This window comes from Balaenoptera musculus, chromosome 5 (assembly GCF_009873245.2).
Source record: "Balaenoptera musculus isolate JJ_BM4_2016_0621 chromosome 5, mBalMus1.pri.v3, whole genome shotgun sequence".
NCBI lineage: Eukaryota > Metazoa > Chordata > Mammalia > Artiodactyla > Balaenopteridae > Balaenoptera > Balaenoptera musculus.
Genome location: NC_045789.1, coordinates 40,679,662 through 40,706,772, shown reverse-complemented (window position 1 = coordinate 40,706,772; position 27,111 = coordinate 40,679,662). Strand labels below are relative to the sequence as shown.

General features: G+C 37.0%; 1 protein-coding gene across 1 annotated transcript in view; it reads left to right on the top strand.

Moving 5' to 3' along the window:
- Positions 1–26,442, top strand: part of CDS1 (CDP-diacylglycerol synthase 1) — a 71,722-nt gene extending 45,280 nt beyond the window's left edge. The window contains exons 6-14 of the mRNA XM_036853758.1: positions 4,381–4,439; positions 6,171–6,253; positions 8,061–8,148; positions 10,521–10,589; positions 13,399–13,551; positions 15,173–15,292; positions 17,350–17,453; positions 22,919–23,042; positions 23,313–26,442. Of these exons, the coding sequence (XP_036709653.1) occupies positions 4,381–4,439; positions 6,171–6,253; positions 8,061–8,148; positions 10,521–10,589; positions 13,399–13,551; positions 15,173–15,292; positions 17,350–17,453; positions 22,919–23,042; positions 23,313–23,342 (830 nt within the window). The 3' untranslated portion in view covers positions 23,343–26,442. The remainder of the gene's footprint in view (positions 1–4,380; positions 4,440–6,170; positions 6,254–8,060; positions 8,149–10,520; positions 10,590–13,398; positions 13,552–15,172; positions 15,293–17,349; positions 17,454–22,918; positions 23,043–23,312) is intronic.
- The last annotated feature ends 669 nt before the right edge of the window (positions 26,443–27,111 follow it).

Below are 27,111 nucleotides of genomic sequence, written 5' to 3'. Positions count from 1 at the left end.
TGATTAGCAACATTCATGAGCTTAGTCTGGCAAATGAAGGTAGACTTTAAAACAGGAGTGAGGAAATAGAAAGTGTGCTCTGTTGAGATATTTGTACCTTTCTCTCAAATTATGCTGATAAAAATCTCTGGAATTCTTCTCGTTAAACAGCATTCCAAGGATCCTGTCCAAATTTTAGTTCTGCAGTGGTCAAATGACTTTTATAGGTCTTAGCAGATTTAAAAAGCAGAGACAACGCAAGCTCTTTCATTGACGTTGAATTTTATTAAAATAAAATGTATGTATATCCAGGTCTGACCCACTCACCAAGGCCCACCACATTAAATGACTTGTTTAATATTATACCAGATGACTCACTGACTAGGACCTGGAAGTCATTCTGACACTTAGATAATTTTGTTGTAAAATGAATTTGAGTGATAGCAAAAAGAAAATTATAGGAACAACATTTTCTCTAGAGTCTCGATATATTTTAAAAAGATCTTGGTGCCTTGGATTTGGGGCTCTTTAGAAACCAGAGCAACTATGTGATTACATGTCTAGTAATGATGGGTGAATAAGCTTAAGATGTTGGACCCTTAATATCATCACCTTAAGATCTCTTTATCCAACCAGTGATAGGCATATTAAAGGCGTATTAAGTTTAGTGCTTTGTTTTTTTTGTTTTGTTTTGTTTTTGCTTGTATTTGTGCATGGCTAACTGTTTTGACTTCTTTTTAAAAACCCTTAAGGGTAAGTTATGACTTGAATATAATACTTTGAATTCAAGAAAAATCAATGGACGTATAAGATTAAATTATAGCTAAAATTAATGCATGATTAAGAATTTTTTCCCAAATATCCTGAATATCTTTTATCTCAAAGAATGTTGATGAACTCTTTGAAAGATGTCACAAACAACTGTTCATAAAGGACTGTATCTTCAAAACCACTTACAGTTTTTAAATTAAGATGATTAGAATCTATACACATATCAGTCTTGTTCTATACCTTAAACTCACCATGCAGATTAAGAGAAAACTTTTCTCTATCTTAGCTAATATAATGGTTGGTTTGTGTGAATTTCTACAGTGCATGTTCAAACTTTTTTAAAACAACTCAGTTGTATTCTAGTGGCTGAATATGGGCACACATAATGCAGTGTGCTTCTGAATTTGTTGAACATGATGTTTGAAATGTTTTGGAGTTTGATTAGTTAGGGGAGTGTAATGAAAAATACAGCCATGTGAAAGAGTAAAGGATGAGTCAGTAAGCTCCAGTATTTAATCCTGGGTCCATCTTAGTTTGTTTTTTGAGTTAAGGACTGCATGTGTTTACTGAATTGGTTAATCACCAATAAGAAATTTTAAAAATAACTTGATTATTTCTTTATATCTTCCTGTCTCTTCAACTAGATTATGAGCTCCTTGAGTGGAATGACTGTCTTATCCATTTTTTTGTATCTTGTGTCTGGTGCATCTAAAGTGCTCCATGAATATTTTTTGATTGTCCATTTTTTCGGAAATTTCCTCTATCCCATCTTTTGGACTTTTCAATGTCTTTTTTTTCCCTTCACTTCTCCTGACTGCTTTAGAAATCTCATTCTTTTTTGTTCTTTTTGAATATAATTGTCTGTAATCTATTGGGTAACTGGCTCTCCCTAACCACCTGGGAACTCCTTGATACTGGGCAACGGGATATACACATCTTTGCATGGACAGCACAGTGCTGTTTATATAAATGGTGATCAGTAAGTGTAACTAAACATAATTGTATATCAAGAACTGTATGTTAGGAAACTTTTTCAATGAATACTTTTGTTTACAATACTGTAACAAATCCTATGATTTTTTTTAAATTTATTTATTTATTTTCGGCTGTGTTGGGTCTTCGTTTCTGTGCGAGGGCTTTCTCTAGTTGCGGCAAGCGGGGGCCACTCTTCATCGCGGTGCGCGGGCCTCTCACTATCCAGGCCTCTCTTGTTGCGGAGCACAGGCTCCAGACGCGCAGGCTCAGTAGTTGTGGCTCACGGGCTTAGTTGCTCTGCGGCATGTGGGATCTTCCCAGACCAGGGCTCGAACCCGTGTCCCCTGCATTGGCAGGCAGATTCTTAACCACTGCGCCACCAGGGAAGCCCAAATCCTATGATTTTAATTGGAAATATAACCGTACAAATGTTCTTTGTTAATTGGGGAAAAAGTAAAACTATGGATCTAAATGTATAAAGTTATCCTTTCCATAGATTTATTGAAATATAGCGTGTATGTATTTTTACACGGTTAAACATAAAATATACATATAGCTAGATGGTTGTGAATGAAAAAGTAAACATGTTTCTTTCTTGGATTCTTTTTCTTTGAAAATAATATTTAACCTTAGATATGCTAGGAAAACACTTTACCTCCTCTTCCACATTCAGAGAACTGTATTCTTTTAATGTATCTAGGAGTCAGATAATTATATCCTTTATTAGAGCACCCTAAACAGCTGCATTGCTACTGGTTGATTTAACAGTGAAATTGGATCAGGTAAAAGTGAGTTGCCAAGACTGTCCTGGATAAAAATCATCATTAGGAAAGTATTGAATAAGTCTGCTGGTTATTTTATTTGAAGAAATGCTTAAGGGTGAATGGTATTATATAATTTCAAGAAAGAGACACACCAAACGTGTTGTACTAGTATTTGTGAAGAGGTAATTCATAGTTAATGATGTTGAGAGGTTCCCGAGGCTGCGCTGGGAGAGCCAGAGAGGTCCGTTTGGACAGAAGGGGAGGTTCCAGAGGCATCTGTCCTGCCTCTGCTTTGCTTTTACCCCATTAGCCTCTGAACCAAGGCCAATCTACATTCACCTTTAACCATGGACCAATGGCATAAAGCAGCATAGAAATTTCATTATTCCTTAAGCCAAAAAATAAATCTACCTGCTATTGAAGAGAAATTTAAAGGCAATGATTTTTAAAGAGGTCTTTTATGCTACTGGTAATTTCAGTGCCATGAATTCCATGTTTTAATCTCCCCCTGCCCCACCTTGCTTCCTTTCTTTTTCTCAAGAAAGTGACATATGGCTGTCAGTTTGCCTCTACTCAGAGAATGTTTCCATATTTCTTTTGCAGTTCAGTCAGTTAGATTCTATAGGTGACAAATAGGAGGTGAGGTAGGATCTGGGAGCCAGTGTGCATTCTCTTCCTTTATCATCATCCTTTACACTGACATTACAAATCGGTCATCAAAAAATAGCTGCCAGCAGCTGCTGTTTGATTCTTTGCTCTGGTCAGAGTAGTATCAACCTTGCTTACTCTAGTGGGTAGAATTGCCTTGGTCAGTATAACTTAGATATACAAAGTCTAGTATTTATTTCATATGGGATAGATTAGGTGACAGTTCGTTTTCTATCTTAGAGAACTCTCTAAAGATATTGCAGAACAGAATGCATGGGTAGCTGTTTAGCTGAAATTAAACTTGGCTTATGCATTTCCAGTATCTACTTCTGTAAAAAAATAATTATCTTTAGAACTTTACTGATATATTAGGCAAAAAGTGCTTCATATTGCCTCCCATTATTTAGTATATAATTATTAGATTTCATTTCATTAGGTAGAATTTTTATTTAGTAAAATTTTATGGTAATAAATTTGTAGGATATAAACAGAAACACAAATACTGTTTGTACATCATGAAATTATTAACAGTATTATGTTTTACTGTAATTATTATAACATGGGTCTGAGAAATTTCAAATCACTCTTAACCTGAGTCTTGCTGATGATAGTTTATGGAACCACGAGACTCTTGAGAGTCATTAGGATCTAAGGGTTTAACTCTTTTCTAGCCCCGTGATCCCCAGTAAATTAATAAAGTCCTTTGTGTATTTTTCTTCATCTGTAAATTGGAGATGATAATAGGTACCTACATCATAGGAAGGTTGGAAGGGTTAAATGAGTTAATGCTTATCAAATGCTTAGACAAGAGCCTGGAACACAGTAAGTGTTCAGTAGATGTCAGCTGCCATAATAATTATTATTAATTTTTATATTATATAGAGATTGAAACATTCTACACAGACATTTGATGGATTGACTAGCAAATAAATTTTAGTGAACTGAAATTCAGGATCTGTTTTTCCATGTCCACACATTAGCAAGGGACTAATTCACTTAATTAATGCAGGAGATGTTTATTGAATTTATGCCACAGACTATATTAGGCATTTTGGAGAATACAGGATCATTTCCCTCGAGAAACTTTTACTTAAAATGCTTAATAGAAGAGCAGGAGAGAGAGCGTATGAGTGAGTAGCTAAAGTATAGCTAGATGTGGTATAGAAATTCGGCTTATATGAGCTCAGTGAATCTTAAACTTTGTAACAAATTATACAAGCCATGTTTTTTTGTTCTTGAACAGGTTTCTGCATGTTTGTGCTGAGCTTGGTGAAGAAACATTATCGTCTGCAGTTTTATATGGTGTGTATTAACCATTATTCTGTAGTCACTATATGTAATAAAAACTTTCACCTTTATTTTTTTCTATAGTGAGAGGATATAATCTAATCTGCTAGTTGCCTAAATGTGAGGGATATTTGAATTTTGGATTACTATTATATATAAAATTTGAAGCTGAAAATTTTTTGAGGATTTAAAAATTTTAACTGTTTCCAAAGTTTTCCTAAAAACTTTTTCTTTGAATATTTTCAAAGGCTGTAAAGTTAAATTCAAGTATTTGGGTTCCCTAAATTTGTAGAAATTTGAGGTGTTTCCACAGTCTCCTGAACAGTTTGTAAGTCTTGGAAACATCTACCATCTTTTTTGTATGGAAAGTAGCTATGATTACTTGCTCTTAGCCTGGGCATAAGGGGAACAGAGCTTACATTTTCTTGGCAGCTGTTATACAGTTATAACAGCTTGGTTAGTTATACAGTCACATGATTCTTTGTGGCCAAAGATATTTCATTCAGTGTATCATTGAACAGTGTTCAGTGTTTTATGAAGTTTATCATTGTACATGATGACCTTCTCCTATTTCCTTAAAAGTAGCTAATTATAAGACTGTAAAACGCAAAATGTAGTATTTAGATCTGTGAATTCATGTATTAGTAAGGCTTGTTTTGGATTTGGGGTATATTTCCTATTTTTCATGCTGTGCTTTTTCCCATTAAGACATCCTGCTGAGCGCCATAGCTGGGAAATTGTAGTATTTCCTACATTTCTAATTTCTGGGGGTCTTGAGAGGGAAGAGTGAAATTCTCAGTGAAAATCTAGAAACCATCAAGACAAATTAGAAATAATAGAATCTGCTATGAAAATATAAATGGTTCCTATTGGAAAAAAATCATTTATGCATTTGGAAGCAATCAGGGTAGAAGAGAATTGGATTGTTTAAGCAGATGAAAATTAAAAAAAAAACAACCAATATAATGTATTTTTTGCTGAAATGGAAAATAGGTTTATTTTGAATAAATCAAAATCCTAAGAATTTTGAAAAGTCGTAACTTCCAATAAAAATTATGAGACTAGTACATAGGAATATTAGCGCTTTTTGTTCACAATTTGCTCATACTAATGATGCTAAAAGTAGTTAAAGTGGCCATCTCTCAGGCTAGATGGAATTGATGAAACACAGAGGCCTTTGAAAATCTGAAATGGAGTACTGTCATTGCACAGAGCTGTGAAGATCAACTTTCAAGTATGAAAAGATTGAGTTTAAGGGCAATTGATCCCTGCTGGTTTGAATCATTTGAAGTTAGAAATAACTCTTTATGGGAAAATGGTACCATAGTGAACTCAGAGAAAAATCGTTTTTAGCATTTCTAATAACTAGAGAATGCAGCCAGAGTAGAGTTTTAGCTTCTATCTAAATGCCATAGCAACACCATAAACTTCTCATTATCATTTTAATCTCGTGATTCAAGATTATGGTTTATTTTTTAATTTGTCTTTTTTAAACTTAGTGTATCTCAGTATTATTAGCATTCCATTTGTGTATAAATTAAGGTTACTTTGTTAAATGTGTTCATGGTTTTCAGATCTCAGTAGGCACCAAAATGAATGTAATTTACTAACGGCATTTATTTTGTATGACCTTATCTTATGAAATGTGACCAACAGTCATGCTAGAAATTTGTGTTTCAAAATTGCTTCGTGGGCTGCATTGATCCGTTGTGTTCACTAATTGTTGTATTGTTGTGCTATTAACAGTTCGCATGGACTCATGTCACTTTACTGATAACAGTTACTCAGTCACATCTTGTCATCCAAAATCTGTTTGAAGGCATGATATGGTAAGGGGACAGTATTATGCTGCTTTATATTTAAGTCATAGCACTTTTAAAGCTCTTCTACATTGGACAATGTCTTACAGATTTCTACTAAAATGTACTATTTGTTGTTGCTCTGTTCCATTAAAATAGCTTACTGAGTTTTGCTTACTATTTGACAACTGAAGACAAATGCTTTGTTAACAACTGGAAAACTTCCTTATTCGGGTTTCAAATAAAATGCAGGAAGTCCTCATAAAAGCGCCAAACAATTAATTACATTTTCAGGTGTTACTACACCTTAATATGACTTTTTTTAAAAAAACAAAGAATTGCGTTTAAAGAGAGTGTATTGTTTATGTGGGATGCAAAAAAAAAAGAAAAAAGGGAAAGTTTGCTTTTTAGCAAACAATGTGAAAGTTGGGTAAGTTCTACTCTGCCTTTATAATAGGAGTTGGTGTCCAGATTTCAGGTATTTGGAGTTACTTGCTATATAAGCAGTGGGTTGCAGATTCAGAAAGCATTTTTATCAGTTAAAAATTAGCTTAAATTGTAACAATTATTATAAATTAAAAATAAGAATGGAGAAAAACTTAAGATTTTAAGAAATCTGACTATATTTTCTCCACATTCTTTTAAAATACAGTAATTAAAATCTTCTATAATTGATGGGTTTATTCAAGATAAATTTGTTCCCTTGACAGGTTTGTGTTTTTTTTTGTTTTTTTTTTCAGGTTTGTGTTTTTTTAACCAAGATATGTATGTGTGTGTAAACAATTGGAATCATTTTAAGATGGTCTTACATATACAAACTTTTAGTTGATGGGAGGCAGTTACTGAAATTAGTAGGTTCTGTACAGTTAGTAGGGTTTAATGCAACTACAGGCTAAGATAGTATTAAAATTGATAATTTTTCCTGAAAGAGTTTGTATTAACAGCTTGGTGTAAGTTTATCAGATTATACTCTGTCTGAACAAATGACTCGTTTCTCTTTTGAAAGGCTGTTTTTAAAAAATTCTCTATACCATTGTAACTTGTTCCTGTCAACTGAAAAAAATGCACAATGTGAGCGTTGTGAGTTAAGTTTTATTTGGAGCCAAATGAGGCCTATAGCCTGGGAGACAGCGTCTCAGATAGCTCTGAGGAACTGCTGCGGAGAGGTCGGAGGGGAGGTCAGTAATACATGGTTTTAGTGAAGGGGGCACGTGCCACCAAGCACACATTTTGGCAGAAGGTTGCTGCTGGTCACGAGGACCAGATGCCTCCGTTAATGATTTTAGTGCTTTTCTAGGTATAAGAAGATGTAAGAAATGGGGCTCATAAAATCATCTTCCAAAAATATCTAACTCTCTGAAGGCCTGTTCTGCCAGTTTTTTCCCAGAGCACACAGTGCCCCATTCCTGATCTCCGCCCTGAACTCCTTTCAGGGTGTGTTGGAGGTCAGCGACTGCAGTGGCTAGTGACCTAATCCTTGTAGAGCCAGATGGCGAGTGACAGTTTTAGGTTGGCATTCCTCATAAAACTGAAATTTGGAAGTCCATAACTATAGAAATTGATTGTTTAATTTTAAAGTTAAGTTGATTATTGAATATTTTCATTAGCAATGTTCTTCTCGTATGTTTATAGATTTTGCTCTGCTTAATTGCTAAATGGGCAAATTTGGTTGGTATTTATTGTGTCTATTAATTAATCTTTTAGTACATGCTATGTTCTGGGCTAGGCTGCAATGTAATCCAAAGGGTTATTGCATTGGTTCATTATGAGTCATAACCTGTAGAAGTAGTTGCCACTTAATCATATGGACTTTCTTCTGCTTTTTTTTTTTTTTAAGGTTCCTTGTTCCAATATCAAGTGTTATTTGCAATGACATAACTGCTTACCTTTTTGGATTTTTTTTTGGAAGAACTCCATTAATTAAGGTAATGGAAAAATACCACAAGCAAACCCTGACCATAACCTAAAAGATTAGCCACTGGAGAAATTCCCAACAATTTGGCGCTGTTGCACATTTTTGACTTCCGAGGTGCTTTGATTTTCCTTAGTTGCCCTCAGCAGCCACAGTGCAGAGGCAGTGATCTGTATTTCCCAATGATTCCATCTGGGTTCTTCATTAGATATTCTCTTGGCTCCTCGGTCATTTCCCCTCTCCCATGAAGGCTCATGTCATCTTTTTGCTGGTTTCTTTCCCTTGGCTGTCGTGCGGTCCTTTATTCCGCTTCCCAACAACCCTGTAAACAGGCCTGTCCTTGACTCTGCTTTCCTCTCAAGCCATCTCATTTATCTCCTCCTTCACCAGATTGTTTGAGAGTGTATATTATACCATCGTCACATACTCATGTCCATTTGTAAGACTTTTATACCCAAATTTGTTTTAAAAAAAAAATTTGAGGTCCTACAATAAAACACTGATGAATGATGCAAGTGATAAGGAAAAGTGAAGATAAGGGACAGGAAAGTACACATGAGGAGACCCTGTGGTTTTGCCTTAGATTTGGTTCTGTTTACAGTCAATGGAGGCAAAGAAAATGAAGTAATTTATACAGTTCCCATTTGGGAAAGAAACAAAGAAACCAACTCCTCCTGGAAAAACAGACCTTTTTCTAGAACTGATTTCTTTCAAAAATAAAAATAAAAAAGCTTTTCACGTTGGGGCTACGTATAGGATTCACTCAGTTCAGATATTGGGCAAAGTCTTTTATTAATGCATTCTGACAAATGCATTAATTGGCTATTTTGATGTTATCACATGAAGGCATTTATGGAGGGACTGAGACAATTGTTCAGATAGAAAACCTGTTTTGTTCAGAGTGATGTAAGGATAGTTTATCATTCCTAGGGGAGTGCGTGGACGGCCTGTCCTTCAAAAACACCTTCCTTAAATTCTTCGCCACATAGGCGTCCAGCACACAGCATTAAGCTGAGCTGTGGGGGTACTGGCCAGCCAGCTATATACATTTCTAAAGTCTCTAAAGCTTATTTCAGCACAAGAGCAAGTGGTGAAGTAGTCAAGGCTTTTATACCAGCTGAGAAGTTGTTGGCTTAGGAGCCCTCAGAGGCTGTAGAAGAATCTCACTGTCTGATTTTGAACATCAATTTCTAGTGAATTACCAGGCTGGATTAGTTGTATAATATACGCAGATGTAATTAAGCAAGTTAACCCCTAAATCAATATGATATGGGTCAATTTAATTCGATGAGCTATCTTTAAAATAATCAGCAGGCACTTCTGAATTTGAGTCAACTCCTACTTCATGACAATAATACTGAATTATCCTAGGAGACAGTGTATATCAGTCACTTCTCTATGGCGGAATTGTTGTCAGATTGGTCAAGAAAGGCTTGGTGCTTTATGAACTTCAGGACAAGAGCTCATGTAGTTTAGCATATCACCCATTTCTATCTCAGAAACTTCCCTCTGATATTTATTTGGCTTCTGTCCCCATTGATCCACTGAAAGGAATGTCACAGAGGCCGTCAGTGATCTCCTGATGATCATGGCCCCGTCCTGAGTCCTTCTCTTACAGAGCGCCTCAGCCAGTTAGCACTGTCGACTCCTAAATCTTTTTCTCCTGCCCCTGCTTCACCAAGTTCTAAACTTCCCTCCAGATTTCTCTCCCTGAATGCTCCATGGACTAATAAACAATAGCCGGAATCTGAAACAAACAGTATTCTCAGAAGCCCAATATGTTTCTTCATCGAGAAAGACATAGATAGTGACTAAAGGAGGGAGGATACGTGCATACTTGTGAGGCAAATACTGTACCTAGGGCTATGGAGCTTTTTGCCATTTTAGAAAGAGGACTGTTGTAAGCTTGGCATTTGGGAATATATGAAAATCTGGGGTGCTGCAGAATCCATGTTTTGTTATACTCATTCTATTTTTGATCAGTAGTAGGTCAACACAGACCATGTATACTTTGAATGAATGAATATATCTCATCCTTATTACATTATTCTGGGGGTTTATATAAGCATGAACATCATGGGACAATTATTTCAGCATAGAGTTTATAGTCCTTTGAGTGAAAAAAGCAAATTGAGGCTATTTACAGAAACAAACATATTCACAGTATGTAGGATGTCTGAAGGCCTAATATGTGTTCGACTCTACTAGAGAGATTTGCACAAATAAATCACCATCATGGACCGAAGGAAAAAGGGTTGCAAAGCCTTTCCAATACGAAGAAAAGAAGGAGAGAGGTACAAGGTATTATGGGAATTTATTGAACATATGTATCTGTGTGTTTTGTGAGTGCAGTAACTCTTTCTAATTTTATTTGGCCTTTTTCAGTTGTCTCCTAAAAAGACTTGGGAAGGATTCATTGGCGGTTTCTTTTCCACAGTCATCTTTGGATTCATTGTGAGTTTCACTAGGATTTTTATTTTATTTATATTTTGAAAAGTGGTAGCAAGTTTATTAGTCTATTCTGAGCCTAAAAGAATTAAACCAGAAAATGCTAATAATGTATTAACTGAAGCCCACTAGACAGAATCCACAGGCATACCTCAGAGATATTGCAGCTTCAGTTCCAGGCCACCACAATAAAGCGAGTATTGCTATAACGCAAGTCACGTGAATGTTTTGGTTTCCCAGTGCTTATAAAAGTTACAGTTACATTATACTGTAGTCTATTAAGTGTGTACTAGATTAAGTCTAAAAAAAAAACAGTGTACATACCTTAATTTTAAATACTTTATGGCTAAAAAATGCTAACCGTCATCTGAGCCTTCAGTGAGCCATAATCTTTTTGCCGGCGGTGGGGGGGGGTCTTGCCCTGATGTTGGTGCTGCTGACTGATCAGGGTGGTGGTTGCTGAAGGTGGGGTGGCTGAGGCAGTCTCTTGAATAAGACAGCAAGGAGGTCTGCCACATCGACTGTCTCTTCTTTCATGAAGGATTTCTCTGTAGCACGCAAGGCTGTTTGATAGCACTTCACCCTGCTCGGTAGAACTTCTTTCAGAGTTGGAGTCAGTCTTCTCAAACCCTGCGGCTGAATTATTGACTGAGTTCATGTAATGTTCTAAATCCTTGGCTGTCATTTCAGCAGTCTTCACTGCATCTTCACCAGGAATAGAGTTCATCTCAAGAAACCACTTTGTTTACTCATTCATAAGAAGTAATTCCTCATCTGTGAACGTTTTATAATGAGATTGCAGCAATTCATTCCCCTCTTCAGGCTCCACTTCTAATTCTCTTGCTAGTTTACCACATCTGTAGTTTACTTCCGCCACTGAAGTCTTGCAGTTGGAAAAATGGTGCCATTAGACTTGGTTTGAGGCAGGGTTGCCATAGACCTTCAATTTGTGAAAAACACAATACCTGTGAAGCACAATAAAGTGAGTGCAATAAAACGAGGTATGCCTGTATTCTATAGCCCAGTAACTGTCATCCTGGCCTCATATCAGAACCACCTGGGGAGCCGACACAACACCTATGTCCCAGCCCTCTCCCAGGTCAATTAACTCCCTCAGCTGATTCTCATATAAAGCTAGGCTTGAGACCTGCTCTTGTGTTTTGGTAGTTCCTAACAGCTGTTCTGCCTTGTGGGTGCACAGGTGCTGGGACGGGTGGTGGCTTTGAGTAAAAGCAGAGAATGCAAATGATATTGAAGAGTTCTGTCTCTTTAACACATGCCAGCTGCTTGGCCTGGTGGGTGCTTCCTGCTGTGAGTCCAGTTTACAGAAGAAGCTTGTTGAAAACAATTGATGTTTACTTTTAGCTGTGAATAATGGATATTGTTGATGTTTTAAAAATTAGTGTACAATTATGGAATTTAGGTTTTTATTCAAAGGTGTCTTGTGAGAAATCAAAAAAGGCACAGAAAAATGGCTGGATATAAGATAAATATACCAAAAAAAATTACTGTCAGGAAGTTTAATTTTTTAAGAGTCTTGTCCCTCACAGTTCTAGAATATATTCTATAGCCAAATATAGAGTGACTAATAACAACATGGAGCTTTGAGAGGGAGCAAATACACAAATAGATGGAAATGGGCCAGGCTGGATGGGAAAACCACCATAATTCCTGTTTATCAGTGTAGTTCATTCTCAATGAAAATTGCAATAGAATTAAAAAAATTAGTCCAGTGTTTATTTGGTAGAATATCAATGAGGTAATAACTGACGAACAGAATAATGAAAAGGGATCTGGTCCTGTCCAATGATTATACATTACGAAGAAGGGATTATTAAGTTAAATAATACTACAAGAATCTGGTATCATTAAAGACAATTTAGAAATACTACAAGAACAGCCATATCATTGGAAGAAAATAAAGAGCTATCCTATAAGAATGTAAGCATGACAAAATAAGGAGGAGGGAGCTTATATATTTTTTTAATAAGTAATTTTGAGGAAACTGGTTGTTTGGAAGCAAAATCAATTTATATCCATTTCTAGTGTCATATTTGCACTTCTATTAACCATTCTTGAGCAGTATAATGGTGTGAATGTCTGTAAAAAAAAGAAAATGAACTATTGTCTAGCAATTTAAATTCATAATAAGATATTTTGTTTTTATGTATCTTCTTCCATGGCTGAGGACAGCTAGTCTTAAAAATTGCAGTGATGTGTCCAGGGAAAGAATAATTTAGTCAACATTGTCTGTGTTGGTTAAGAACAATGGTGTTTTTCACCTGTGCTGTTTTCTTAGTAATTTTGAATCACTGTTTATTTTTTTAATTGATGAAATCAATATAACCTTTATGCAAGAAACTTTAGTCCTGTACTCTCCCATACCTTTATAATTGTTAGCTTCTGCTGACATTTTAAATATGTGTTCTTAAAAAAAGTAAAACCTTGCTATAATGCTTGTCTAAATGTTCAAATCGGCTTCTTTTTCTCACTTTCCCCTTCCCTCTTTTTATTGTGGTTATACTGAGATTATAATCATACTGATTTCCAAAAACTTTGGTTTTCTAATGGCTTTTTAAAGTCTTTTATTCCATCGGTTATGGTCATTTAACTTTGAAAATACATGGCAGGATGTGAGTGCGAGGAAAATTTGGCATTCTGTTTCTGGCCTTTCTGACACATAACGTATATACGTTTAAAAAATTTTATATATATACACACACGTACACACACGTGCACACACACACACACACACACACACATTCATACATATATTTTCATTCAATGTTTTACGAACGCTTGCTTTGTTATCTAGGCCGCTTACGTGTTATCCAAATACCAGTACTTTGTCTGCCCAGTGGAATACCGAAGTGATGTAAACTCCTTCGTTACAGAATGTGAACCCTCAGAACTTTTCCAGCTTCAGAGTTATTCACTTCCTCCCTTTTTGAAGGCATTGTTGAGACGGGTAAGATAAACATGGTGGGGATCCTCCCTCCCAAAGATTAAGCTTCATTTATTGCAAGAGATCGATTTCTGCAGAATTTTTAACTCTGTTAATACAGATCACTGTCTGCTTGGCATCAATCATCTATTCTATCCCCTTGTGATTTCCCTTTTTTGTATATAAAGTGAATATTACTATCACAAACCAGTTGTCTGTTAGAAACTTACTTGCCTAATGGTTTGAATACTGGTGGTAATTTATCCTGAAAACATTTTTAAATGTCTCTTAGATTTCTACAAATCAAACGAGTTATAATGAGTTTCACGTGTAACTGGTATAAATTGACTCAATTTAAAACTTAATTAAAATTCACCAGCTCAAGAATTACTTGATTTTTAGGGGACTTTTACTAGTACAGAAAGCTGCTGTTTCTAAAAATCAGTTTCCCTTCCAGAAGCACACTGCTGCCATTTAAAGGCAACCTTGAAGGATGTTGACATGCTGTCCAGTAGATCCCTGCTGATCTACGCTACCACGACTAGTGGGTGGTTGGTTAAAGTGGGGAATCAAATAATTGTGTGTGTGTGTGTGTGTGTGTGTGTGTGTACACATGAATGTATCTGAAACATTTATTTATTTATTTATTTATTTGGCCGTGCTACACAGCTTGCGGGATCTTAGTTCCCCGACCAGGAATTGAACCCTGGGCTCTGGCAGTGAAAGCGCCAAGTCCTAATCACTGGACCTCCAGGGAATTCCCTGAAATATTTAACTTTTAACTAAAGTTAATTTTTGAGAAGAAGGTTAACCAACAAATTATTTCTCTACTTGAGGGCTCAGTACATTGATTCCAAGAATTTTTTCAGTGTCCAAGCCATCTATTATCTGCTGTAAAACTCTTTGATACTGCTAATCTTTGGTTGGGGCAAGGCTGCTCCTTTGCGAACAGGTCCAAAGATTGGAGTGATCTTTCTTAAACCACACCCATTATGCACTCTCTACAATTTGTAGTTTCAGTTTATTTAAAGTGGAGTAAGAACTAAGAATTTACAAAATAATTTGACTGCAGAATCCTTCTCAATGTTTATGGTTTCCTCCCCAAATCTTTTATAATTGTCTTGCTGATGCTAATTTTGGTAGTCTTTTTAAGCATTTTATTTTCAGGTGTTTCCACAGCATTTAACTTAATTTTAAGAGAAAGACCAACTTTTCCTTCATTTGTCATATAAAATTAAAGTGAAATAAAATACAAATACAAAATACATTATATAATTACAAAAACAAAGTGCTACTGGTAAAAAACATTGTCAGAAATTAACTGATTCTTGGTAAGCCTACGACCCAAGTGATGTGGAAGTTTCTAGACAAATTAGAAGAGTAGCCTATCAGATTTTAGCACACCAGGCGCTTTCAGTACGCTTACAGAGGGAATAGGGAGTGCTGGCTGAATAAGCAGAGAATGGTTAAGAGAGCTTACACATTTATTTTTTCCTATGATCTTGAAAGTTTGTGAAATTAACAAAAATATGGCATGTGCTTTGACTTAGTGTTTATATATAATGGCTCTGAGTTTAGGTGGCGTGCTCGAATACATTTTTCATGCAGTTAGCCCCAACCCCTCTCCTTTTTTTCCCCTCTTTAGGAAACAGTAAGCTTGTATCCTTTCCAGATACACAGCATTGCTCTTTCCACATTTGCATCTTTGATTGGCCCATTTGGAGGATTCTTTGCCAGCGGATTCAAAAGAGCTTTCAAAATCAAGGTGTGTGTTTAGATTCTTTGTTACAGTGTTACAGAATATAATTAGAGAATGTAATATAGTTGGAATTTAGTTCTCTTTTGGTCTCCCGCATTAAGCCCCTGGGCAAAAACTTTTCCACCCTATTTGTGTCAGCCTCACAGAGTATGTTCTTTCTTGTTACGTTTTGGTCATGCCGTGTTAATACATTTTAAAGTGTTATATCACCCCTTTTCTAGAAATGGCATGTGTCACTTAATGCTGGGACAGACACAGAATCTTGGTCCTTCAAGTGTTGATCCAAGAATCCAGCTATGAATTGTCTAAGTTTAGTGTCCTGTCACAGTCTCAAGTGAAGGGAAGTGCAAGAGAGCCTTTGGATATGTAACTGTCCATTCTGCTGGGCCAGGGGTCAGCAAACTCTTTCTGTAAAGGGCCAAATCATACGCTAATAGCAGCAATATTGCAGACTACTCAGTTCTGAAGTCTTCCACTGTAGTGTGAGAGCCCCGTGGACAATACATCAATGAATGGGTGTGGCTGGGTTCTAATAAAACTTTACTTACGAGAAACAGGCAGCGGGCTGGAATTGGTCTGTGGGACATAGTTTGCTGATCCCTGTTCCAGATACTTAAAGTTAGCCCTATGTTTTGTTTAAGTTAAACTCTTGTAAAGTGAGATATATTTGGCCTATTATCTCAACTCTCCTCACATGGCTTTCCTAAGTTAAGACTGAGTGTGTGCCATTGGGAGTTAGAGAGTGGCTACTGAAGGTGGGGTGGTCAGGGCAGGCTTCTCTGAGGAGGTGGCGTTTGAGCAGGGATATCAGGAAAGGAAGAGAATGAGTCCTGCAGAGAAATCGAAGGAAGGGAGTTCCAGCAAGTGCAAAGGAGTAGAGGAGATAAGCCGCTGGAAGGGGAAGAGGAACACTGTGGCCATGGTAGGGAGTAGGCAATCAGACTGCAGAGAGTGGTGGCCAGATCCCAGAGGCCAGGGAAATAAATACGTGAACTCAGCGAGCACTTGCAATGGGGAAGATACTAGCTTAGGTGGAATGCAGTATACAAAAGTGTACAAGATGTTGTCCCTGTTCTCATGATGCTCACCACCTACCAGGGGAGATAATACACATCCACAAAGAACCGTAGCAATAGCTATGCAAGACGAGAGGCCTGTAAAGGCAGCAAACAGCAAAGTGGGATGGAGTTACCACGGCTCTATTGTGCTTGGGTTAGTAGGGAAGAGAAGGAAGGAAATGTGTTGGCAAAAATTAACCAAAGAGTTTTTCAGTAATTGTTTTAAACAGAGAAATGTTATGTTTAGAATGATCTTTAATGGTCTCCAGTCCAAGGTTTCTTGGTGAATGGTGAGGTTTCTTTTCATGTCTGAAATGAAGGTTGCATTTTAGAGGTTTTTAGGCTGCTTGAGTAAACAAGAAGGACAATTAGTCATTTCCATTTCCTGGGCCCTGACACGTGTGGATGGATCTATACAGGGTCAATCTGCAGAGGCTTACTAACCATTCCCTTAATTTGGCCATTTAATGGACTAAACATGTCCCAAATGAACTATCTATTTTGATTTCCTTTTTACCCCAACACATAAAAAAAAGAAATATTTATCACAGTAGTAAAATATTTATTTCAGAGTAAGAACCATTAGGATAAACATGAGCTAGAACCAGTTGTATATCTGTCAAAAACACTAAAATAGCTCCCCAAATAGTTTCTGATTAAACAGAAGAGCAGGCTATAAGATTAGATTAGTAATAGCTGATAGCATTTTTGATTTAGAAAAAGTTTTATTAACTAAAAAATGTTAGTGCTAGATTTAAATAATATTTAATTAGTGTTATTTGAAAGCTGTGGGTCAATTCAGTAATCATTCTAACATGGGCACGTATTCCAAATATACAGTTTTAATCTGTTGGACATGTTCTAATAAGTTTGTATTTAGTGGGAAAATCCAATAGTAAAGTATTTTCCTTCAAGTCCATGATGTCAAGGAGACATTTACAGATAGGAATTTCATAGCAGGTGATTTTTTTGAAAAGTTACTAATATGTTTGTTTTTTTCTGAAGGATTTTGCAAACACCATTCCTGGACATGGTGGGATAATGGACAGATTTGATTGTCAGTATTTGATGGCAACTTTTGTGCATGTGTACATCACAAGTTTTATAAGGTACTTCTAGATTTTTAAAAAATGTTTTATTAGATGATTTCTTGGAGTTCTCATTTCGATAGGCATTAGTTTGAATTAGTTACTTTTTTGTCATTGGTAATCTATAATCGCGAAGGGAATGGTGGCTTCTGGAACTGTCACACTGTAGCCTTGGGCAGTATGATTATAATTATTTCCCTTACATTTCAACAAGTTAAAAAAATAGTATTAGTATATGTCATAGTCTAATAGGGCTGAGTTAAGATTCAGTTAGAGTGGGTGAATGGTACTAGATTTGGAACAGCAGGAGATTTAATTTCTCAACTGTGGACATTGTGGTGACATTGAACCCTAAGAGTTATTTAAAGAGGAGGAGGACATAATGATTTGTCCAGTCCACCAGTTATTGCTTGAGTGCCTGCTATGTGTTGGGGAATGTTCTGGGCACGGATGTAGCAGAGAACAAAACAAACCAAGTTCCTGTCCTCAGGGCTTATTTTCTTACTGGGGAGTTGGAGGGAGAAGGGGCAGAAGTGGAGAACAAACAAATGTAGCTTGCTTGGTGGTTATAAGAGCCACGGAGAAACACAGAGCAGTCTGCGGGATTATGGGTGTGTATGGGGTGGGGGTGGGGAGTGGAGAGGTGGGGAGGGGCTAGGTGGAGGGTGCTGCTGTTTTATATGGGGTGCTTTATTCTCATTACTACACTTTAATGTTTTGGATCTGCCCTGAAATGCCAGTTTGAGGTGTGAAAGCTAACCACATCAACCACATGTTAAATTTATATGCCATGGTCTCTGAGCCTAGAAAACCTGTATTTCCTTTAGAGTTATGTGGATTGAAACTCATATTTATAGGTCCCTAAATATGCATTTTAAATATATACCCATAGTAGTGTGAGCATTTTTGCATTAATTTTTATTTTCCTTGAGCAGTCTTGTTAGGAGTTTATCTATTTCATTAATCTTTTCAAAGAATCAAATTCTGACTTTAACTTTCTCTGTTGTGTATTTGTTTTCTATTTCATTGATGTCTACTCTCATCTTTCATTCCTTTATCTTTTTTAAAAATTGTATTGCCCTATAGTTGATTTACAATGCTGTGCTAGTTTCAGGTGTACAGCAAAGTGATTCAGTTATACAAATATTCATTCTTTTTCAGACTCTTTACCCATATAGGTTATTATAGAATATTGAGTAGAGTTCCCTGTGCTATACAGTAGGTCCTTGTTGGTTATCTATTTTACATATAGTAGTGTGTGTATGTTAATCACAAGCTCCTAATTTATCGGCCCCCCCCCCCCATGTTTTGCCTTTGGTAACCATAAGTTTGTTTTTGAAATCTGTGAGTCTGTTTCTGTTTTGTAAATAAGTTCATTTGTATCATTTTTAAAAATTAGATTCCACATATGAATGATATCATATGGTATTTGTCCTTGTCTGACTTACTTCACTTACTTTACTTAGTATGATCATCTCTAGGTCCATCCGTGTTGCTGCAAATGGCATTATTTTGTTCTTTTTTATGGCTGAGTAATATTCCGTTGTATGTATATACCACATCTTCTTTATCCATTCCTCTGTCAATGAACATTTAGGTTACTTCCATGTCTTGGCTATTGTACCATAGTGCTGCAGCGAATATTGGGGTTGCATGTATCTTTTTGAATTATGGTTTTCTCTGAATATATGCCCAGGAGTTGGATTGCTGGATCATATGGTAGTTCTATTTTTAATTTTTTAAGGAACCTCTGTACTGTTCTCCACAGTGGGTTTACCAATTTACATTCCCACCAACAGTGTAGGAGGGTTCCCTTCTACACCCTCTTTAGCATTTATTGTTTGTGGACTTTTTGATGATGGGCATTCTGACTGGTGTGAGGCGATACCTCATTGTAGTTTTTTTTTTAATTTTTGAATTTTATTTAATTTTTTTATACGGTAGGTTCTTATTAGTTATCCATTTTATACATATTAATGTATACATGTCAATCCCAATCTCCCCATTCATCACACCACCACCACCACCCCCCCGCCACTTTCCCCCCTTGGTGTCCATACGTTTGTTCTCTACATCTGTGTTTCTATTTCTGCCCTGCAAACCGGTTCATCTGTACCATTTTTCTAGGTTCCACATATATGCGTTAATATACGGTATTTGTTTTTCTCTTTCTGACTTACTTCACTCTGTATGACAGTCTCTAGATCCATCCACGTCTCTACAAATGACCCAATTTTGTTCCTTTTTCTGGCTGTACCTCACTGTAGTTTTGATTTGCATTTCTCTGATAATTAATTACGTTGAGCATCTTTCCATGTGCTTCTTGGCCATCTGTATGTCTTCTTTGGAGAAATGTCTATTTAGATCTTCTGCCCAGTTTTTGATTGGGTTGTGTTTTTTTTTTGACATAGAGCTGCATGAGTTGTTTGTATATTTTGGAGATTAATCCCTTGTTAGTTGCTTCATTTGCAAATATTTTCTCCCATTCTGTGGATTTTTTCATTTTGTTTGTGGTTTCCTTTGCTGTGGAAAAGCTTTTAAGTTTAATTAGGTCCCATTTGTTTATTTATTTGTTTTTATTTTCATTACTCTAGGAGGTGGATCCCAAAAGATATTGCTGCAATGTATGTCAAAGAGTGTTCTCCCTATGTTTTCCTCTCAGAGTTTTATAGTGTTTGGCCTTATATTTAGGTCTTTGATCCATTTTGAGTTTATTTTTGTGTATAGTGTTAGAGAATGTTCTAATTTCATTCTTTTACATGTAGCTGTCCAGTTTTCCCAGCACCACTTATTGAAGAGACTGTCTTTTCTCCATTGTATATTCTTGCCTCCTTTGTCATAGATTAATTGACCATAGGTGTGTGGGTTTACTTCTGGGCTTTCTATCCTGTTCCATTGATGTATATTTCTGTTTTTGCATCCTTTATCTTTCTTTAGGTTCAATTTTCTGTTCCTTCTCAAGCTTCTTGAGATAAAGCTTAGATTACTGATTTTCAGCCTTCTTGTCTAATATATTTATCTAACATTATATATTTCTTCTTAACTACTGCTTTTTGAGTGCTCTTTTTAAGTACTTTCAAGTATTCTCATCCCACATGTTATATGTGTAGTTTCATTATTCAGATACAAATATTTTCTGATTTCCAGTATTATATCTTCTTTGACATGGGATTATTTAGAAGTGTACTGATTTGCTTCCAAAGAAATGGAGATTTTCTCATTCTCCTTCCTTTATTGATTTTTGCTTTAATTCCACTGTGGTCAGAAAACATACTCTTTATTACTTCAGTATTTATTAATATTTGTCATGACTTGTTTTGTGCCCAGGCATATTGTCTACTCAGATATACACTGCATGTGCACATGAATCAAATATGCATTGTGCAGTTTCAGGATTAGTGTTGTTAAGTCAACTGGGTGAAGTTTAGCTAAATCTTCTGTACTGATTTTTTGGTTTGTTTTTCCATCTGCTTGTTCTGTATCAGTTATGAAGAGAGCTTTGTCAGAATCTCCCAGCTTCTGCTTTGTATATGTTGAGGTTGTATTAGGTGTCCACACATTTAGACCTTGTGTCTCACTGTTGAATCACTCTTAGTATCGTTCTATAATGTCCATCTTTATATACTACTTGTTTAAAGCTTATTTTGTTGAATATAAGTATAGCTACATCAGCCTTCTTCTTATTAGTGTTTGCATAATATTTCTTTGTCTATTCTTTTATTTTTTGCGTGCCTTTTTCCTTATATTTAAAGTGTTTCTCTTTTCTCACAAGGATTTTGTTTTTTTATAACCCAGCTGACAATCTTTGTCTTTTTAATTGGAGTATTTAATCCATTTGCATATGATTTATTTACTGATATATTTGAGTATTAGTAATTAGTGGCTTTAAATCCTTAGAACTCTTTATTTGCAGAAGATGGCAGCTTTTAGAGCATTAACTCATACTTTTTTTTTTTGGATCTGCTGTTCTCTCAGTAGGGAAAAGTCTTGCCGAGCCATGTTGTCCTCCATTTGAAAGTACACATTTAGACGATTAGAAATACAGTGCTAGAGCCAGTGTGCAACTAGCTGGGAGCCCCTGCTGACAATTTTGCATTTAGCTGAACTTGCTAGAATAGCCTTCCTTTTCTCTGTGGGCCCTACTCTGGGTTTATGTTAGGAAGTTGCTGAATCTTTTGAAGAAATGTAAGGCAAGCTGTGTCCTGACTTGAGTAGACTGTAGCTGTGAGAGACATATGGCTTCAGGTTTTTGGCAAATGGGTTGAGCCACATGTACAAAGGTGACCCATGGGACGGCTAATCCATGCTATTGTGCAATAAGTCATAAATTTAATTACCCATGTAAATGTCTTTCTCAGAATTCTGCGCCATTCTCCATCTTGTTTTTTCTCATTGGATTTCCCTAATCCCTCTCCACAAAAAGTAAGGCCACTCTGCTTTTCCTATTCAAGTGGATTGTAGAAATTGCAAAGAACAATACATCTAATCACAGTCTGAATTAGGTTCATTCTGAATTTAACAAAATAGCACTTTAGCAGTGTAAGTTCAGAAACACAAGTGATCTCCAGCTTATAATAAATGGGTTGAGTTCTAGAGTGCAAAAGGTAGGAAACTGCAATCCCCTGACTGTCATGGTGTCTCTGGAGGGTGGGAATCCTGGTTGGGGTCTTTTCTGACCCAGAGTGCACCATCAGAGGGTGCAGAGAGAAGGGCTGGCATGGGGATGTTGGAGGAGCCACCCAGGGAGAGGCCCCTGTGCAGGCTGGTATGATACCTGTTGGAGAGCAGTGTCACTGCCCAGTGGATACTTTACTTAACACTGCCTGGGCTTATTTCCTCCCCAGTGGGGCTGCTGGGGAAGACGGGCAGGGCTCTCCACCTGCTAAAGCAGATCCGCTTTTATTTTGTTTCCTATATTGGGGTTTACCTAAGACCTTCTTTGAAAAAAGGCTGTTGTTCCCATTGTAGATCCCAGGTGGGGGCTTCAGGGCTGGGCTCAGGAAGAGTTCCCCAACAGTATTTCTTCAACAGAGTACCTTCCCTGTCTGATGTTTCTTTGAAGCTAAAGACTTAAATTATGTCTTCATGTTCTCTTTTGGTTTATCCTCATCTACCAGGAATGGTCCTTTTTTTTTTTTTTTTTTACAGAATGGTTTCCGTGTCTCTTGTCCAATCTTGCCTTTTTGTGGAACTTAGATTTGCACTCCCTAAATTGCCTCATACTGTTCCCATCTTCTGTGTTTGTGCATTCTTCCCACATCTAGACTGTACGCCTCTCAATGCAGATAGTTCTAGGGTTTTTTTTTCTCCCTTTGACACTAACGTTGGGCATTAAAGTGGGCTCTGATCAAGAGCTGTTTCAATTCTGTAAAGATTGATCCTCTGCACTTAAATGCATGGTTTATTTTAAATTACAAGTATATGCTTCCTTTAGCTCTCTTAAAATAATAGTGTGAACTTCTTTGTCTTTTCTGCTCTGTTATCAGGGGTCCAAATCCCAGCAAAGTGCTACAGCAGTTGTTGGTGCTTCAACCAGAACAGCAGTTAAATGTATACAAAGTGCTGAAGACTCATCTTATTGAGAAGGGAATCCTACAGCCCACCTTGAAGGTATAACTGGATCTGGAGAGGGAAGGACTGACAGTAAAGAATTCTACAGGAAAGCACCGACAGATGAAATTTTGTAATTGTACAGAAAAATGTTGAAAATGCAATAGATTGAAGTTTTACAGACATGAATGTTTCTTCTCTGAAATTACTGTTAATATTTAACACTTACTTGATCTAAGTTATGAAATAAGTAGCAAATGCCAGGCAAAATATCCTGTACTTTTTCTAAGTGTATTTTCTGATGTTAACTTCCTTCCCATTACTTGCTAGGTTTCATCACTTAAAAGACTTGTGTTTTAAAGAGTCACAACACTATGAGTAAATTGAGGATGTCTTGAGATTGCACCTGGCAGTGTGCCCTTTGCACAAATATTTACTTTTGTAGTCGGAGCTGCTCTTCATTTCAGCAAAATGTTTTATGTAAGGCACAATAGGAAGTTAGTTCTCCTCTACTTCCTCCTCTTTCAGTCTGAAGTATTTTCTGAAGGGCTGAGTTGGATCCAAAAAAGAAAGACTGTCCACTTTTCAAAGAAGTAAGTAATCATTTGCCAGGGAAAAACATGCCACTTTTAGGTAAGTAAGTTTGAAATTCAAAAGAGAGAGGCTGAATTTTCTACCATTATTGGTTTGCCAGAAAGAGCAGACATCACACTCTACTTTGATCGAATTGTTTGGAAAAACATAACCTCAAAAACTTTCAAGAGAAACAAACACAGGAGAATTCTGCTATGAAGAACATATGTTCCCATCCTCCACCCATGATCGCAACAGACAGTAACTCAGGAGGCAGCACTGGACGATGACACATGCATAGCCCACCTCTCGGTTGAGTTCTCCGCTTTTGTTTCCCTGTGAACTGGTTTCCATAAGTTCTGTAGCCACGAGCATCAGTACATAGGGTAGTGAGTAGGGGTGGTGACGACTGAGGCAGAGCAGGGGGTGCTCAGCTGAGTGAGAGTGACCCGTCTCTGGATGCGGCTCAGCACGCCTGGGTCCTGGGCACCTACCTCTTGGTTCCCATGGAGCCCACTGGACACTCACCTGGGAAGAAGCGAGATCTGCCTGGAAACCCAGTCCCAGACTAACTCCATGGTAGCAGCTAATTCTTGTCGCATTCTTCTTTCACATCATGTGAGAAAATCTGAGGCCATCAGCTGATTTTTTTTTTTTTTCTTTCAACAATGAAAATCAAGCAGAAGTGATTCCCACCAAGAACAAAAAGCACACAAATGCCAAACCTTTCCTATGGTGGACTGGACACTGTAACCAGATGAGAATAAATTTCTTCTCAGTGGATGTAAATAAGCTATTGTTGCTGTGTGCTCTCTACAGCTGTATTTATTGCATTGAACAGTCAGCAGTGAAACCTTCAAAAATTGCCTAATGCTCCTTGGCTAAATGTTCAGAGGAAAGATAGATAGATAGATATATTTTAAAGAATGTTTTGCTAATGAAAAGAGTAAATATTTTTGTTTAAATCAGAAACAAATTTCAATTCTTTTATATTTCTGTTCTACTACTCTACTTAAAAAAAAAAAATCGCAGATATGCCTGGGTTCCACAGATGTAATCTGTAACTAGCAGCCTCATGTGTACTACATGATTACGGTGGATACAGTTAAAGGCAGTCCCAAGAGTCTCATTTCTTGGTCTGGCATGCACTCAGTTCATCGCCACTGGATGTGTGCAGTCAGCATTATTTCACACTATTCCATAAAAATTTAGAATTGGCATTGGAGGTGTTACTACAGAAGGAAGTGATCATTTTTAAAATCAGGCTACCTTCAAGTTAATTTTCAACATTGCTTATTTTTACTTGCTGCATTAAAAGCTCCAAATGTAGATCATAAAAGAATTTACTTACCAAAATTTTAAAAATAAAATGAAAATTTTGTAATAGGAACTTATGTTGAAAACTTGGTGAATTGCACCATAAGAACTTGGAGATACGCAGTTCCCTCTGCATTTTTCCTTAAAAAGTGATGAGTGAGGCACTGCAAAACAGAATTATGAGCACATTACTGAATACGTATTATAAAATCAATATTATGGTAAACAAAATATGAAGCTAGAAATATTTGGGGTCACAGTAATAGCTATCCTCAAATACATTTAGAGTTGGGTGTATATTATTCTATATGTAAAAAAGTAAATTCTTAATCTTAACAGCGCTCTAAAGGTTGACGTTTTTAGTGTACTTTTATAGCATGTATATTAAAATAGAATATATTTTATCAAGAATATACTTTAGCGAAGATTGCCATAAAACCCTGACTTTGATCATTTTTATATTTGCACTCTGAAGAGGGTTTAAATTCCAGTGTAGCAATGTGATGGCAGAAAAATGAAAGACTAGGAACTTCCGTTACAGTAATGGCTTATTGTTCCAAATTTGCTATTTGGAGAGGTACTCTAATGGTACTAACTGCTTAGTACAAATGTTTCCTCCGTGCTTTTCCCCTTGTGGTGGTGGGTATACATTTTACTGTCTGAGAATAAAAAGACCACACCTACACGCACACACACACCACCGTTTTATTCTCATTTATAGTATCTCTTCATTTGTAATTTGGTTTGAACAAAGATAGTATCACCTTGTTCAGGGGAAAAGAAAAAGTGGAAACAGTGTATATATACTGTATATGGGTGGGAGATGATAGATAGCTTATGATATGTGTCAGTCATCAGTTCTCTGAACCTTTTACTGAAACTGAGATAGATAGGAAAATAAAACTGAAACAAATTACATTTTGACTCTGTTGTGCCATTTTCTCTTTGGAGAGGAAACATTCATTCAACTAGTCTTTACAAAATGACAACTACAGAAATATTGTATACTGTGTGTATTTCATCACTGATACCTACAGTGACATCTTCAGGGCTGGGAATAAATAAGTTCTGGTGATCACTGAACATGTGTGTTTGTCGAGAGGTGATGTCCTCTTACTTGAAAGAGCACCGAATTTCTAGGGTACTTCTTAGTTTATAATTACGTTATTTATTTTTGTGAATCTTTGACCCAGTCACCACTAGAGCTTTAAGCTGCTTGGACAGTGGGTGGCATCTGTTTTGATGGTCACTGTGTTCCCAGTGTCTGGCTCAATGCCGGCAACTCCCTAGGCCCTCAAGCTTCTGAACAAATGAAAGCTTTGGGGTCTGAAGACCCAACTGTGTACATTCCCATTTGTGTCTCTTGGACAGCCCCTCCACACTCATCCCAGTTTTCAGTTTTGTGTGGTTCTAAGATGGGCTTCATGATTATTAGTTCCTAGGGTTGTTTTAAGGGTTAAGTGAAAACTCATATGAATGTGCCTTTGTGTTCAACATACAGGAGTTGATCCTGAGTTCCTTTCTTCTTCCTATATGCTCCTCTCCTGTTGTCCGTCTCCACTGGGAAGAGACAGTTTGATTGATAGGACCGAACAGAAAGGTAACCACGTGTCTGGTCACATCTGATTTAGGCAGTGTTAATGTAAGTGTTCCTTGAATGGACACCATCATTCTGACCTCCATGGAGGAGCTTTCTGTCCTGCAGAAAGTCCGCAGCCAGATCTTGCCACTGGCTCCTGAAACTTACTTAAGAGTTTAAAATTCACTCTGTGGGCGGGGGGCTCTATTTGGGAATCCGCATATAGTGGCTGCAAATAAAAGCAGATCTAGACAATTTAACCAAAATCAAAAGCCTGACCTACCTTAATTCCATTGTCTTCCTTTTCCTGCACAGAAGGGGAGAATGTTTTTGAATCATCAGATAATAAGGAGAGTCATTTAGTAAGGGCCGAAAAACGGAATGTTATCTGTTGACGGCAAATTGAGTTTCCAAAATGAGCTGAGAGAATACAGTCTGGTCCTCTAATGCGTACAACGGACACGGGTGGTAAAGCAGCCTTGTTGCCCAGAGAGAGAAAATCATTGAGGGACAGCCCGCCCAAAGGTGTCCTCTTAGGGAGAGAATGAAATGTCAAACTGCTCTGTCAAACTTACAGGACGACAGGTTATGGATTTGGGGTTTAAGCTCTTATACCCTCCTTTTCCACTGTGCGTCCAGCTTGAGTTTAATGGATCCAGG